The sequence below is a fragment of the Ruditapes philippinarum genome, unplaced genomic scaffold (assembly GCF_026571515.1).
Source record: "Ruditapes philippinarum isolate M1 unplaced genomic scaffold, ASM2657151v2 ctg2128_1_1_1_1, whole genome shotgun sequence".
Lineage (NCBI taxonomy): Eukaryota > Metazoa > Mollusca > Bivalvia > Venerida > Veneridae > Ruditapes > Ruditapes philippinarum.
In genome coordinates, this window is record NW_026863772.1 from 57,628 (window position 1) to 75,045 (window position 17,418).

General features: G+C 34.7%; 1 protein-coding gene and 1 long non-coding RNA gene across 2 annotated transcripts; both read right to left on the reverse strand.

Moving 5' to 3' along the window:
* Window positions 1-6,167: 6,167 nt before the first annotated feature.
* Window positions 6,168-15,670, reverse strand: LOC132723293 (uncharacterized). The gene is made up of 4 exons (XM_060707967.1): window positions 14,544-15,670; window positions 13,721-14,095; window positions 9,947-9,997; window positions 6,168-8,260 (listed from the first exon to the last, which is right to left on the reverse strand). The coding sequence occupies exons 1-4, from the start codon at window positions 15,385-15,387 to the stop codon at window positions 8,046-8,048; spliced, it is 1,485 nt and encodes a 494-aa protein (XP_060563950.1). The 5' UTR covers window positions 15,388-15,670; the 3' UTR covers window positions 6,168-8,045.
* Window positions 10,636-11,731, reverse strand: LOC132723291 (uncharacterized). The gene is made up of 2 exons (XR_009624723.1): window positions 11,329-11,731; window positions 10,636-11,176 (listed from the first exon to the last, which is right to left on the reverse strand). It is a non-coding gene; the product is annotated as an uncharacterized LOC132723291 (long non-coding RNA).
* Window positions 15,671-17,418: the final 1,748 nt, after the last annotated feature.

Consider the following 17,418-nt stretch of genomic DNA (forward strand, 5'->3'; position numbering starts at 1 on the left):
TCAGCAGAAAAGCACATTCAATTAGCAACATTCAAATCACAATAAATTTGCTTTGTTAAAGCATTCATAACAACCAATCAAGTATTGCAGTGATCTTGGTTTGATTAAATTATCATTCTTTCATCAATAGAAATTGTAACAATGGATAGTATATATCAATTAGAATTATCAACTTAAATTATAGAATCAATGAAACAATTATTGGCTAATAAAAATGTTTTTCATAATAAAAAAGTTTTTCATACTAATCAATTTAAAACAATTAAAGAAATTGCCTAATCAAATATGTGTAATGCAGTTGATAATTTACCATAATTTAAATGAAAACTTCTAAACTAAATAAAGGTTAACTATTGATGCATAATTATACATAAAAAACAAAAGTTCATTATTCATCAATTTTAAGGGAGTATAATAATACATTATTCATCAATTTCTATGGAGCATAATAATACATTAGAAACCTATGAAACAATGGGATTTTGTCCGGGTAGTGAAGGGAACTTTGTCCAGCCTTGCAAAAAAATGAAGGGGATTATGTCCACCCATGAAGGGGATTTTGTCCGGGTAGGTGAAGGGGATTTTGTCCGAAGGGGATTATGTCTGACATTCCAATTTTCTTTTGATAATGAGAACTTAGAATTAGTACATGATTTTTCTTATCTACATGTATATAGGTATTCAATTTATGGAAAATGGTAATTCTGTTAAAACTAGAAAACGTCTTATTGATCAAGCGAAGAAAGCTATGTTCTCTCTGATAAAAAAGCTAGAAAATTGTTACTATCTGTAGATCTACAGATCCACTTGTTTGACACAATGATTGTTCATATTCTTTGTTATGGCTCTGCAGTTTGGGGAATAGAAAATTAAAAGTGTATTGATCAGTTTCAGCTTATATTTTACAAAATTATACTTAACCTCAAGCAAAGTACTCCCAATCGTATGTTATATGGTGAACTTGGAGTTACTCCGATATCTTTGCAAATAAAAAGTAGAATTATTAACTATTGGTGTAAGCTTTTTGAATGGTAAAGATGATAAGATTTGTAATATTTTATATAAGACTCCATACTCAGTATATGTTAGATATAGAACTTAATAACCGTGGCTTTCTTTTGTTAAGGATACTTTGGACAAACCCACAGGGGACCCACACAGTGTTTGGATGGTATATACTGCTTGATGGTGACCTTAAAATGAGATTTAAGTCATAACCTTATAATATGTATATAAATATAGACTACATATTTATATACATATTATGTCATATTATATTTCTGTCACATGTTCTTATGAACCACGACAGTATTAAATAAAAATCTTGAAAATCTTCTGTGTGATCACCCCTATTCCAGGTATTTTAGGCTAGTACAGCAAATTTTATATATAGCTCAGTTGGTAAAACCACTGACTGTCACTCCTGAGGTCCCGGGTTCGCTCCTGGGTAGCACCCTCGTTTTTTTTCAGAGACACTATCACCCGTATGTGACTGGGGAGGATGCTGACGAGTGGCCTTCAACGACAACCTGTTGGCAGCGGTCAGTATACGTGTTTCCCACTTACCTAGAGGTCTACTGGTAAGAAATCCAGGTAATCCTCGCACATATCAATGCTGTAACCTGCTAGTACAAAATAAAGAACAAGCTAGTTTTGTTGACCAAAAACAAGAAATATGAACTACATGTACTTGATACCATATTCAAGGACATGGTGTTTCTTCCCTTGGAGGATAAGTCTGCAAAATAGTCTTTCCCATTAGATACTTGGCTTGTAAAATTGTCAAGTGGACTTCTACAAAGATAATACGAATCGTGCTCCTGGGGTCAAAATTTGCTGCATTTCGGGGGTCACTTAATTTTTATAGATTTATAGAAAATAAAAACCTCTAAAGAAAGTCCAAAACATCAAAATCGAAAATGTTGCAGGCTCGGTATGATTGAACAGGCTTATCAAACAGAGTCTTCAACACTTTCAGTTTTGTTGTTTTAAACTTTCTGTAGGATTCTTATTTTCTCTATTTTAACAAGTTTGACACCTTGTTTTCTATTTGACAGGTATAGGTGTGCATTAGTTCTGCAGCTGTGTCATTTAAGCAATATAGGCCTTATGTTTCTTTTTCTTCTTCCAGTACTGTACATAACCCGCTCTGGGGCATTAACGTACAGGGTGTATATACAAATTGTTGTGCGGCGAATAAGTGCAAGTTTAAAAGAAGAACGGGTTAAAAATAAAACCAAATCCGGCATATTAGGGCCCCATGACTAGTCCTCCCTTGAAGGCCTCAAGGGTGACTGCTGTGGCTAGGTGCTGTGGAAGCTGGTTCCACAGGCGGATGGCCGAAGTTTCAAAGGAGAACTTCATGGTGTCGGTTCTGAAGAATGGGACATGAAATCTGAGTCCGTTGCCATGGCCACCAAGTGTCAGGGTGTGGAAGTACTGTGCAGCTGGGATGGCTATGATGTTGTGCGTGATCCTGTTTACCATCACTAGCTTGGCATTGGAGTGGCGATGCTGTAGTGTTGGTAGTCTTGTAATCACCTTTAACAAGCAGCTCGCCTTTGGAATGCTTCCAGCTGGTTGATGTTGGTGGTTGTCTGTGGGTCCCAGACTGTGCTATCGTACTCCAGGATTGTTCTAACAAGGGTCTTGTAGGCCTGGGCCTTCATGTCTTGTGGGAAGTTTGTGATGTTTCTTCCAAGGAATGATAGGGAGTTGTTGGCCTTCTTGATAGTAGACTCTGTGAGTACATTCCATGAGAGATGTTGACACCAAGGTACTTTCCACTTTTGACTGATTTAAGAGTTGATTGGTGGACCTTGTAGGCATAAATGACGGGGTTTCTTTTCTTGGTGATTTGTATTACTTCTCATTTGCTGGGATTGAACGACATCATCCACTTGCGTTTACATTCCTGGAGTCGATCAATGTCTTCTTGGAGAGCTAGTGCGTCGGCTTCTGATTTGATTTTTCTGTAGATCAGGCTGTCGTCAGCAAATAGGCGGCTGGTGGAAGTCACGCACCTAAGTAGGTCGTTGATATAAAGGAGGAGCAACAATTAAAGGACCTAATACTGTGCCCTGATGTACCACGGATGTGACTGGGGAGGATGCTGACGAGTGGCCTTCAACGACAACCAGTTGGTAGTCTCAAAACAATCCAATCATTTGAAAGACAGTCAAATGCCTTAGACTTTATTATTACTAGAAAGAAAAGATTTCACAGTAGGCCAGACATGTTTTGACTTAGACCCCCTCATTATATATGAAGAAAATATACTGCATTGAATTTCTTTTAAGTTTTTGTTATTAAATTTTGCTGTTTCCTAAATGTTTCATTTTTTTAATCTGTTTTACATTTTAAAATGAATTTCTAAGCTCTTTTTCTACATAGCTCTGCGGAGTTCTCCCTTTACAAAAAGTGTGGATGAGTGGGGGTCTTTTTAAACATTTGCTTGATTGGTGCATGTTTGTCAAATATTTCCTCAAAGTAAAGTTTCACTGGCCAAATAAATGTCGTCAACGTCGTCAAATATGTGAGCTACATGAAACGGTACTTTTGATAAATCCTTGTTAAAGTTTTGCTTGTTAAATGTTTTGTAGAATCTAAAATTAACGTTTGGATTTGGTTGAGTTACAATGTTCTCTGATGATTGTTGCAATCAAGTCACTCAGTCCTGAGTGTTTCAGATTAGATTTGGTCTTTTTGTCAAAATAATATTGAAATAATATTGACACAGCTTTCATTTGGCATGTTGGTCCTTTAATGATACAATAAATGTATGTGTCAAATATTTGAGTGAGGGGTTTACATTAATCATGTTGTTTTAGGTCATAAGTCAAGCCACCTGTTGTTAAAATATGGTCATAGTTTAAGAATAATTTATCTAGAGAAAAAAATATTCTCAGTAAAAACATTATCTTTTGTTTTTGTAGGTTTGCAAATAGCTAAAATACACCAATTACGTTTCGTCATACAAGGCTGTGAAAAACACATACATTTGTAGATTCTAAAATCTCACATTCAAATTATTTCTCCTTCTAAAAGACAGGTCATCTCTAACATATATAAAATCCACCATAACTTTTGTTTTCATCTTTCCTCTTCATCTAGTAACCTGGAAAATTATAAATATTATTACGTTTGTATACGGTATATATGAGGTATCTAGATAACTTAGTTTCTGATATTGCATTTTTCCCCGGATTTTACTCATTTTTCAGGTAATTCATTTTTCAAACTACTGATATTCAGCTGTGATACAAGGTCTTTTTAAATTTGCTTTTCTTCATATAAGTGGTCTATTTCCACGTTTGTTAAATCATTAATGCCATCTTAGAAATATTGTTTTTTTGTTCTTCTTCGAGGTAGTATTCAGAGGCACTAGAGATAGCTGAATTAAACTGTATCTCCTGATGTTATTAATGTTATTCATGCACTTGTCCCAACAGTAACAGATTGTTTATGGTTCAATGTAGGTTCCATGCATGTGTTCTGCACTCCTGAAAGGTTCGATAGATTCATTTACACTAATCATCATGTCAAGTTCAGTAGCTGAAGGTGTCTAGTTTTAGTGATTAACCTGTCCGTACTCTGTCTTGTGCCCTGTCCTGTTTTTGTTTTGGGTCCGCCAAGGTTCTTATTGCTGGGTCGTAATGGGGTTGCGTTCATTGAACGCCGCCTTTCCTTGTTGATCTTATCATATTTTCTGTGGTTTACCGGACTTATTTATTGGATTTGTTTGGTCATCTTTTTCATTTTAGCATAATATGCAATTCCGTCGAGGAATATTTTGTTCAGTTAGTTTCACAGGTGCTAGTGGCATTGATTTGACCTAAAATGGGTTTAACCTTGTTATTTATGCAATAAAATATCAATATACTAAACAAAAAAATTCACTGTTATATTATTATAGACATATAATATACATGTAACAGTGATTTTGTTTTAGTATATTGATATTTTATTGCATAAATAACAAGGTTAAACCCATTTTAGGTCAAATCAATGCCACTAGCACCTGTGGTTAGTTTGCTATCATGATGATTCAGGAGCTCTTTTTACGTGGACTTGTTAAGTAAAAATTTCTCAAAAATGTTCCAGAGCTTAGAAAGTTTGCTTGTAGCATCACCTTGTTGTCTTCTACAAAAGTTGTATAAAACACGCTGTTAGGGCATGAGCTAGTGTAAAAATCTAAAAAAATTTCACATCAGTGACCTTGACCCCCATGACCTAAATTTATTAGGATCAATAAAGGCACCCAACTGCCAAATATGGAAGATACCAAATAAAAGAATGTACATGGAGAAATTTATGATAAATCTGAATTGTTGATACCGGTAGGCCCTATTTCAGTGATAAAAGGGCAAATAAGTTGGGAAATTTATATAACTTGGTAATATCATGTACTTTGTCTTTGAACTGACAAGTGCCATTACAGTACTGACAGGACTCAAGATATTACACAATTGCCGGTTTTGATTGATTATATCCATTTTCAAATTTACGTTACATTCTACAATCATGTACATTTACTTTGCATTGACATGTGTGTAAATTATGAAACCATTTTTACAAGTTGAAATTAAGGTACGTTTCTAAAGGATAACCTCGTATGGAAAGGCAGTTCAGCTACTTTAACTGGGGGAGCGTAAAAACTTATTTGTATGGAGTTTTAATTTCTAACACTGCACATCCATGCCACCGGGAGACACAGGACATCGTCAGATAATTAAATAACAAATGCTACATACAAGACAAGTTTCTGAAGCTGAGGGTTATGTATAAGGTGGCACGACTCGGATCAATTGGTATTAGCTGCCAATATCCTGATTAATGTTGAGGGGAGTGACCATTCCCCTCCACTGTAAGTAGGCAGGGACAATGTCAGGAGTCTAGGGTACGTTTTGTGCCTTAACAATGAGATGTTGTCTCATTAAACTCAGACTACAGACAGACACAGAGGCAGGAGTCTCATATGATAAAGCAAGAATGATTATAACTAAAATATCATAAGGCTAGAATGGCCATAACTACAAAGTATGTAATTCTTTGACACCCCCACCCTCCTCATTCTTGCAAATTCTACTGGCATTCATTGTTTTGAAAATATTTTAACAGGAATGTAAATTATTTTTAACTGAGTGTAAAAAAACAAACCATACATATGGCTTCTTAATATTTATTCCAACTTTAAACAGCATATAAAGAGTACTTTTAGTATAAAGAGGTACAAATAATTTTGCAAAATTCTTACACACAATCTTTTTAAGTACTGTAATTAATGGAAATAAAAATCATAAAATTCTAAGTAAGAGCACCACATGTACTGTTAACTGAGCATATTAAAGGAAACAACTATCAATAAGCAGTTTTTACAAATATGGTGAGTTAAAAAGGGACATAATTTCTAAGAAATATTGCATTCAGAGTATTGCCCCTTGTCTAACAAGTTTCATGTTGATATCAATCATATTAGTTAATATGCAATTTTGACAAAATACTAAGTTAAAATTGGGTGTAACTCTGAAACTAAATCTTTTAAAATGAAGCCCCTTATTTAACAACTGCACCTTGTCATGCTATAATCAAGTATGTCAACTTTCATGTTGATAACTATGTCATTGATTATCACAATATAGATATATCATCAATATTCATCAGTCGATACAATATCGATACAATCTTTCAAATATAGATACAAGCTAAAATTTATTTATTTCTGTTTGTGAATATATACCTCTCTATTTTGCCTAATTAGAGAAGTGTTTTTTTCTCCAATTTTCTATGCTAACTTGAACTTTAAACTCTGTTTTCAAATGTCAGTGACAAAGATAACAGAAAAAAACAGACTTTCTATTAGTTTGTAGTATTTGTAATGTCTAATACAAGCATGCATAACACCATAATCCCAATTTATAACACATATTTAAATGTTTTTCATTGTATCTTCAGTCAAAGTTGATATATCGATACACGTCGATATTTTTCTCTCAATATATGATACAAAATATTCTGTCAATGACAGCCCTTCTATAACAGGTTACAGGCTACATACAAGTTTTTACAAGATGACACTGCAGCAATCATAATGGCGTTACTTCTTTGAAACAGTCAAGGTTAAAATTGAGAAACATGACAAAAATCTTAGAATAAATAAAAATCAGATCTTGAGTTAATTACTCTTTTCATATAAAATCAAATTTCCTTCTTTAAACTAGCATGCAAATCAAATTAGTCCCAAATAGACGTTATCCGGAACTCGTTATCCGGAACTCGGCATATGTAGGTTTTTCCAAGATATCTGTAGGTACAAACTAACTTTTGTCCGTTATATCTTCACGGTGCACTACCCGTCACAATAGATAAGTTAACCTGTTTCGCTTATTTTCGAAGCTGTAACTGTAAAAAGTTTGTACCTACGGATTAGCAGGGAAAAACCCAAATATTCTTAATTCTGGAGTAAGTCTATTATTTTATACAACAACTTCAATAACAAAAATATCATGGCTTAGATGTTCATCTAAACAAAGAATAAAATAGAAGAAAAATCAGAAATGAATGAATAGTACATGTACAAGTTTAGAAAGCATGTCATTTGTCAACAGTACAATTTTATAAGGGCATAGCACCAGTAAAATTAAAGAGCTACTGCAAGAGGGGTCACATTCTACTTTTGCTTATTCCTAAAACAAACCAATATACAATATACCTTCATTTAAAAAAAACAAGAACTGAGCACACCACTAAACTCATTGCTTGTAAGTTACACAACAGTCTAAATAATGTAGAAATTTAAAGTTCAAAATGGGCCATAATTCTGTCAAAATCCATGTTATATAGACCCTGGACAGTGACCCAATATCAAACTCTATAAAGTGTGTGAAGTTTCAACCAGTTCATAAATAATTCAAGTGAAACAAACAGACAATTCACACAACATTCTTTAACTGATAGTACCCGCTTCTGACAGAAGTTGTTATCTTTTCGTAAGCCAATAACTAGATAACTCATCTTTATGCATTACACAATTGTATTAAGCCATTCTATTTATGTTTTTTCCTTTTTTCCCCAGTTATCCAATTGTGCACTGTGTTCTTTATTTTTTTCCAGCCTAGACCTTTTAGTATAGAGTATTTCTTCATAGCTTTTTCACAATCAGCCATTTTCAGTTCCCTTTCCTCACGGACATTGCTTTCAAAAAGTCTTCTCAAAAGCCTACTTTGTTCATTCGTCAACTTCTTAATTTTTCGAGTTTTAGCTGAAAGAGAAAAATTAATGTTTTGATAAGTTATACTGCTGACTGACATAACAAAACAAACACAGATTTTTAAAATACATGATAAGAACACTGGTATCAGACACAGACCTAGAATTTATTACCAGAGGGGGTTATAAAATTATGAGAAGGGGTTTTTATTATTTTTCCAGAGGGGGTTCTGAGTTAAATTTTTGTGTGATTTGCCATAAAAACAAACAAAATACTTAAGTTAATTTCCAAATGTAATATTTCATGTAATATTATATTTCTTACATATTCTTAAAAAGAATAGTCATATTGCAGTTGGGAGTCAAACCCCATTCCCATCCCTCTGGATCTGCACTGAAGTGTTAATATCTTAAGGTATAGAAGACCAAATGATAAGAATAATCTGTGTGCAATTTAACCATATCTCGGCTATAAAAAAATCTTCAAAAATGTACAAGTATCAGTAAAAGAAATAAATTTTTAACAAGAGCACCGCTAGGCGGAGCATTATATGCCCGAAAGTGATTTTTTTATAGTAAAGGTGAAGCATTTGTAAGACATGGGAATTTAATAAAATATTACCTCCTTCAAATAACAATCCTCCTTTGAAGTTTCAATAGTGTGGTCCAAATGGATCTTAAGTTATGCCCCAGGAACTGTTTTCAATTCTAAGGTAATAGTGACCTTGAGCTTGTGACCCCAAAATCAATAGGGGTCTTCTACCCAATATGGACAATCATCCTATGAAGTTTGAATATTGTGGGCTAAATGGAACTTAAGTTATGCTCAAGAAACTGTTTTCAATGTCTAAGTAATAGTGACCTTGACCTTTGACCTTGTGACCCCAAAATCAATAGGGGTCTTCTACCCTATATGGACAATCATCCTATGAAGTTTGAACACTGTGGGTCAAATAGAACTTAGTAATGCTCCGGAAACTGATTTTAGTTTTAAGTTAACAGTGGCATTGACCTTTGACCTTGTGACCCCAAAATCAATAGGGGTCTTAAACCCAATATGGACAATCATCCTATGAAGTTTGAATATTGTGGGCTAAATGGAACTTAAGTTATGCTCAAGAAACTGTTTTCAATTTCTAAGTAATAGTGACCTTTGACCTTGTGACCCCAAAATCAATAGAGGTCTTCTACCCAATATGAACAATCATCCAATGAAGTTTGAACACTGTGGGCCAAATGGAACTTAAGTTATGCTCCGGAAATTGTTTTAAGTTTTAATGTCATAGTGGCCTTGACCTTTGACCTTGTGACCCCAAAATCAATAGGGGTCTTCTACCCAATATGAACAATCATCCTATGAAGTTTGAACACTGTGGGCCAAATGGAACAGGAAACTGTTTTCAGTTCTAAGGTAATAGTGACTTTGACCTTGTGACCACAAAATCAATAGGGGTCTTCTACCCAATATGAACAATCATCCTATGAAGTTTGAACACTGTGGGCGGACGGACGGACAGACAGACAGAAGGACGGACGCCAGGGGGTATAACATAATATGTCCGAAATTCTTTCGGGCATATAAAAAAGAGGAATAAAACGCAATAAAAACACTTTCCTCATTTGGCATGTCATTATATTGCAAATTAGTTCAGGATAATTAATTCAATTCCTATTTCAGACCTTTGGATAATTTTTCATAAACTTATTGGTACTTGCAAAAAGAATGTAAAAATCTTACATGATAAGCGTTTTGATCTGGCAGGCGCTGACGAGGTTTCTGCTTTACTGCCTGAAATAGAATGCAAACAGTCTGTAGGACCTTCTAGGAATATAATGTTCAATTTAGTGTCACTTAAAAGTAATATTGATCAACTTTTAACTTACCTGTTTTATTTCTTAAATGGACATTTCCTTAATCTAAATTTCGGAACTGTCCATTATCAACTTTGGGGATATCAGATGAAAATTTAACTCAAATATACCTAAGCATAGAGCCAGTAAAAGCCTATTCAGATTGCACAAATGATGGCCCGACTGGTGGCAAAGGCTAATCACCATCCGGGTAAATGTTTAACAACCTCTTAGTATTACTCAATAAACCCAGTTTTTGCCCTGGGGCCATGAACAGAACAAAGCTGAATGTCCATACTACACACCAAATATCTCTGTTCTTGATTATGTGACTCTTTTCCTTAACAGATTCCGTTAGGAACAGCAGCAGACAGCACTTGTTATAGCACTATCTCTATATACAATGACTGGATATTTGATGGACAGTGCCTTGCAGTTTTTGAGAAGTTTTAATTTTAAAAGTTTTCATTATTTAAGTTGCCAAGAATTTGGCCATGTGGGTTCAGAGTAGATGTCATTTGAATTGTGGACAATGGACATCCATCAATTATGAAAACTCACATATGTGCTAAAGTGTGTTAAAATAACTAGAACTGCCACTATCATGGCGTGAATACCCCCGCATACCACTTTGTCAGAATCAACAGTGGCCATTTAGAGCTCAAGGACAACCTCCCTACCAAATCTGAGGTTACTAAACCAGTGCATTGCTAAGTTATGTATTCTACATGCTTCAAATGTGAAAATGTCAAAATCAATACATTGCTGACAGGACATTCTTTAGCAATTGAGATGAAAAGCTTTTTTTTTGTCAAGGTCCCTGTGACCTTGACCTTTGACCCAGTGACCTCAAAATCAATAGGGGTCTTCTTATAGTCATGATCAACATCCATGCCAAATATGAAGACTGTGGGTCAAAGGAATCTTAAGTTAATGGGTGGACAAACTTTTTGAAGTCAAAGTCCCTATGACCTTGACCTTTGATCCAGTGACCTCAAAATCAAAAGGGGTCATCTACTAATCATGATCAACATCCATGCCAAATATGACAACTGTAGGTCAAAGGAATCTTAAGTTATTGGGCGGACAAGCTTTTTGAAGTCAAGGCCCCTGTGACCTTGACCTTTGACCTAGTGACCTCAAAATCATTAGGGGTCATCTACTAATCATGACTAACCTTCATGCCAAATATGACGACTGTAGGTCAAAGGAATCTTAAGTTATTGGGTGGACAAGCTTTTTTGAAGTCAAGGCCCCTGTGACCTTGACCTTTGACCTAGTGACCTCAAAATCAATAGGGGTCATCTACTAATCATGACTAACCTCCATGCCAAATATGACGACTGTAGGTCAAAGGAATCTTAAGTTATTGGGCGGACAAGCTTTTTGAAGTCAAGGCCCCTGTGACCTTGACCTTTGACCTAGTGACCTCAAAATCAATAGGGGTCATCTACTAATCATGACTAACCTCCATGCCAAATATGACGACTGTAGGTCAAAGGAATCTTAAGTTATTGGGCGGACAAGCTTTTTGAAGTCAAGGCCCCTGTGACCTTGACCTTTGACCTAGTGACCTCAAAATCAATAGGGGTCATCTACTAATCATGACTAACCTCCATGCCAAATATGTCGACTGTAGGTCAAAGGAATCTTAAGTTATTGGGCGGACAAGCTTTTTTGAAGTCAAGGCCCCTGTGACCTTGACCTTTGCCCTAGTGACTCAAAATCAATAGGGGTCATCTTACTAATCATGACTAACCTCCATGCCAAATTTGAAGACAAAGGGTCAAAGGAATCTTAAGTTATTGGGCGGACAAGCTTTTTGAAGTCAAGGCCCCTGTGACCTTGACCTTTGACTAGTGACCTCAAAATCAATAGGGGTCATCTACTAATCATGACTAACCTCCATGCCAAATTTGAAGACAAAGGGTCAAAGGAATCTTAAGTTATTGGGCGGACAAGCTTTTTGAAGTCAAGGCCCCTGTGACCTTGACCTTTGACCTAGTGACCTCAAAATCAATAGGGGTCATCTACTAATCATGACTAACCTCCATGCCAAATTTGAAGACAAAGGGGTCAAAGGAATCTTAAGTTATTGGGCGGACAAGCTTTTTGAAGTCAAGGCCCCTGTGACCTTGATCTTTGACCTAGTGACCTCAAAATCAATAGGGGTCATCTACTAATCATGACTAACCTCCATGCCAAATTTTGAAGACAAAGGGTCAAAGGAATCTTAAGTTATTGGGCGGACAAGCTTTTTGAAGTCAAGGCCCCTGTGACCTTGACCTTTGACCTAGTGACCTCAAAATCAATAGGGGTCATCTACTAATCATGACTAACCTCCATGCCAAATTTGAAGACAAAGGGTCAAAGAATCTTAAGTTATTGGCGGACAAGCTTTTTGAAGTCAAGGCCCCTGTGACCTTGACCTTTGACCTAGTGACCTCAAAATCAATAGGGGTCATCTACTAATCATGATACCTCCATGCCAAATTTGAAGACAAAGGGTCAAAGGAATCTTAGTTATTGGGCGGACAAGCTTTTTGAAGTCAAGGCCGCTGTGACCTTGACCTTTGACCTAGTGACCTCAAAATCAATAGGGGTCATCTACTAATCTGACTAACCTCCATGCCAAAAATGAAGACTAAGGGTCAAAGGAATCTTAAGTTATTGGTCAGCGGACAAGAAAAAAACCGAACGGACGGAACGGACGGACGGCCGACGGACGGACAGCCCGACGGACGGACAAGCTGATTCCAGATACCCCCCTTTACAACTTTAATTACGCGGGGTATAATAAAAAAATAAAGTAAAGAGCATTTTGCTCTATTTTTCTCAGTGTTTTACTGCACATTTCAAATGATAATCTGAATCAAATTTTGAGGTTCCTAGCCTTTGAACTGACAATAGGTTTCTGGCTAAACTCCTCTAGATGCATTCAATATATGAAGTTTAATGTTCTAATTTCAGTAAATGACCATAAAAACAGGAATAAATAAAGGGTTAAAAGTGCTTTATGGCCCAAATTAAGTTTGGCAAGGAACATCTACATTAAAAACTTCCTAAGTGAATGCATTTTGATTTAATGGCCAGGAATATATTTTGCTATTATAGTGAACTCTGTCATGAAATAAGTGTGGCAGGAAGAAACTTTTATCAACACACATATGTCTTAAGTTTCAAAAAGCTTTCTAGTTAATTACAGAAAACAAAACTCGACCATTACAGTAAACGTAAGTCATGATAATAACTTGATCCAGTTTTTCTTCAAAGTAAAAAAAGGGGCATTAATTTTGTTCCAAAATCCAAGACAAGATAATGTCCTTTTGCTTGAAGTTGGGATAATGGTCACTAAGAAGTGTTTAAAGTGTTTAAAGCAGTATCTTAAAGTGTATAGGAAATAAATCGGTGGTACGAGTATGAAAAAACTTTGCCAAAAGTGTTGAGCAGACGTCGACCACATGCGTACAAGTCCCGGTAAATTTCACTTTTTTTTTTAAAATTAAATTTAGTTACTAAAAATGAATATTGCTTTTGGAAAAGTCATTTTTTAAAAACCATTTTGAGCAAGATGAAAAAAAAAACAGTTTTGGAAAAGCTCCCTTTCCCTTTTTAAACATACTCCATTTTTTCCTTATTGAAATAGAAGTTAAAAACTTACTTTCAGCTAAATGCAAATGACCATCACCTCCACTGTTATCATTATTATCAACATCATTTTCATCTTTATTTTCATTAACATCATTTTCATCTTTATCTTCATTAACATCATTTTCATCTTTATCTTCATTGTCATCATTTTCATCTTTATCTTCATTGACATCATTTTCATCTTGATCTTCATTGACATCATTTTCATCTTTATCTTCATTGACATCATTTTCATCTTTATCTTCATTGACATCATTTTCATCTTTATCTTCATTGACATCATTTTCATCTTTATCTTCATTGACATCATTTTCATCTTTATCTTCATCAACTTCATTTTCATCTTTATCTTCATCAACTTCACTATCACTGCTCAAGTTACCAACTACAAAAATTACAAGAAAAACAGGACTATAGGTAGAAGCAAACTCTAAGGATTAGATCTACATAAGAATCAAGTAGCTAGAAGGATGTTAAAGTTATTATAAAACTTTTTATTATTATGTTAAGTACTTTTGAAATATTTGTACATATAATTCAAGGAAAAGTAAATTTAAGACTGAACATACATTTATTTATGCACACCTATGTATTTAGTTTTATCAAAACTTTTATAATTCAACTTGTTGCCTTTTCCATTTTTAGAAAATAATGAAGAAAGACTTCATCATTAAAGAATGAAAAAAAACTTCTTCATTACATATTTTCTTAATCTAACATTATATGCATAAATTAATTGAAAAGCCTGTATTTTAATAACAAAGTATTCAGTAACTGTGAGGAAGGGTCATGCAAACTATCAATTTTCTACCCATAAAAACAAGAAAACTTACTCTCATCTAATGAAATGTCATCAACAGACTTTCCAGTAAATTGGTTAATTGTTCCATTATTGAATGCAATTAAGAGCAGACCCATCCTAGCAACCAAATCAGGTTCTTGTGGCAGGCGACTAAATGACCCATGCACTTTGATGTCATGTCCCATAACAGTTTCTAAGGTTTTAAGATCATTTTCCTCCATATTTAAAATCTGAGAAACAATCGTCACTTGTTTTCTAAGTTTGATACTTGTGATATTCAGAGGTGATGATACATTAGCCTCTGTTGCAAACTTTTTAAGGACAAATGAAGTATTAAGTGGAGTAGTGCAACTAAAGTTTGGTCTGGCAAACAGATATTTGTTGTCTTTGTGCACACCAGCTTGACTTCGCCACTTCAAAAGAAGATCTATGTTTTTCCCAATAGAATGAGGAATGAAAATAAGCACAGTCTGCCCTTTGACCCCAGGGATATCTACTCTAGGAACTGTGGCCAACAGCGCTTTTTCAGTACTACTCATTAAACTTCCAACTTCTTCAGGTGGAGTTTCTGATTTCTTTCCAGTCATATAAACATCAGCAGTTAATCTCTGAGTTTCTCCAGCATGACTCCTATTAAAAAGAACTAGTTGAGCCAGACTTATTTGATTAAGTAGTTCCCAGTCAGATTTTGAGAATGACGGTGACTCTTCTAAGCTCTTTCTCAGTGCTTCGGTTTTCTTTTGAAAGAAAAGTTGTAACTTCACCATGTCCTGAGATAGAGTTACCATCAGATTCTGTCTTTTATTAACTTTTTTTGAAGACAAGGTTTGAAGTGCCATACTTGAAATTTCCCCTGTCCATTCACCTTCACACATAAAAAGAAAATCCTTGGCTCTTTTTATTGAATCAGTATTGCCAGAAATTAGGGGATTCCCTTTTACATATCCTAGCACATTTTTTGACTGTATGGCCAAGTTTTAAAGCCAATGATGGATTTCCATATTTGTTTGACTTTTCATCAAATGAGCACAATGATTTGGTTGCTGCAACAACAACTGGAAACTTGTCAGTATTAATCAAATCATAAAAACTTGAAATATCAGAGTCATGCTTTCTTGCCCTTATAAGCAACCGTGCTAACTCTCTCATTTTCTGGCTGACAAGTTGATAAAGATGAGGATTAATTTCTATACTTTTGATAAAGATTTTCTCCCAGCCTAACAATAAGTCTATCTTGACGAGCTGCTACTGTGACTTTCATCTACAACCATCTTACCAAATATATTTTCCTTTAGACCTTTACTGACTTGAACTGGAAAAGGTAAAAGAAGATAGGCCTCAGCTTGAACTTTACTCCACTTTTTGATATCTTTTGCAAATGGACATGCTTTTCTATGTCGCCACAAATTTGCTTTGTAATAGAAACCCAAACAACTTTTACATGGCAGATAGTCTTCGGGGGATGTTGCATTTGAAGACTTTGCTGATGTGACTAGAAGTCCCTCGTTTTTTTCCAAAACTTCAGTATTATGTTTAAAGTTCCCAGCATGCCGTAATTTCAGCAACTTTAATTTTCTCTCAGACGAGTTCAAAGGTTGGTCAAGAATTTGTTTTACTTCAGGTTCAGTTTTGTGGAGAAGAAGGTAATGCCTTCTTACACTAGTTGAGCCTTTACCACAATATAAGCAAAATTGAAGCTTATCATATTTCTTTTTACCATCTTTACTGTTAGTAAATTGCACTTTTACTCCACTTGAAGGCCTTTCTGAAGTTTTAGTTGTATCTGCCAGACACTTTTTATTTCCTTTTTTCCCTTTCTTTAAAGTGTTTGAACCTTTCTTTGTCATATGTGCCGAAAATTGTTCTGCAATATCGGAAAACTCTGACGAGTCGGAATCATCGTTGTCCTCAGTCTGATGAATCTCAGGGACTACAACACTGTTGCAGTTATTTTCTGTATCAGAAGTCATCCCCCAACTCCCTTTTTAAATTTTCCGGGTATGGAAACCCGGGTGATTGTTGATCAAATATAAAATGAATACTGGCTGGGAAATGGCTGTGAACAGTCTGGACTCCTATCTTTGGGAAAACCAGTACAAAAAATTATTAAAACACCTGTAAAACATAAAGGTTTTTAAAATTGATAAAAATGTACAATAAAGCACTGTGGGGAAAATTTAAATTTTATTAAGGGCATTTCTCTATTGGGTGAATTATTTGGGCTGAAAAAAAAAAATTTTTAATTTTATTTTAAAGGGAAATTTTAAAAAAACTCTGGGGTTAAAAAGTGGGGGATTCATGGGAACCCAATGAAAGTTCTAGTTTTGGGAAAGAGCATCCAGTTTGAAATAAACTAAAAGGACAAATTGGAAAAACCTTCTGTATTGCTTTTCTTCGCACAGATTTTTATAGAACTTGAAACAAGAGGGAATAATAACCCTAATATCGCTCACCTGAATATTAATACTCTACATGACAAGGAACAAGTAATATTGTAAACTTTAAACAAAAGCAGATATAACATCTAAATGTAAAATTGATATCAAGTTCATACTACTATCTGATAATAGCGCACATTCAAAAACATAACTGATTGCTACTTAGTTGAAAATAAAAAACAAGACTATCAAAATATGACACATAACAAAAGTAGCATTAGAATATTTATTTTATCTATAATAAATATTGAACAATAATGAACTGTATGAACAAATGTAAATATAGTTAGAATACAAAATATTTTGCAATTACATGTTGGGTACAAACTTTTCATTTAAGTGTATAGACCTCTATATATATGATGTATTATAAAATTATTATGATGATTTATATCATGACAACATGAATACAGAATACATTAAATAAAAGTTTTGTTGAGAACATATATGATATGTCACACTAAAATC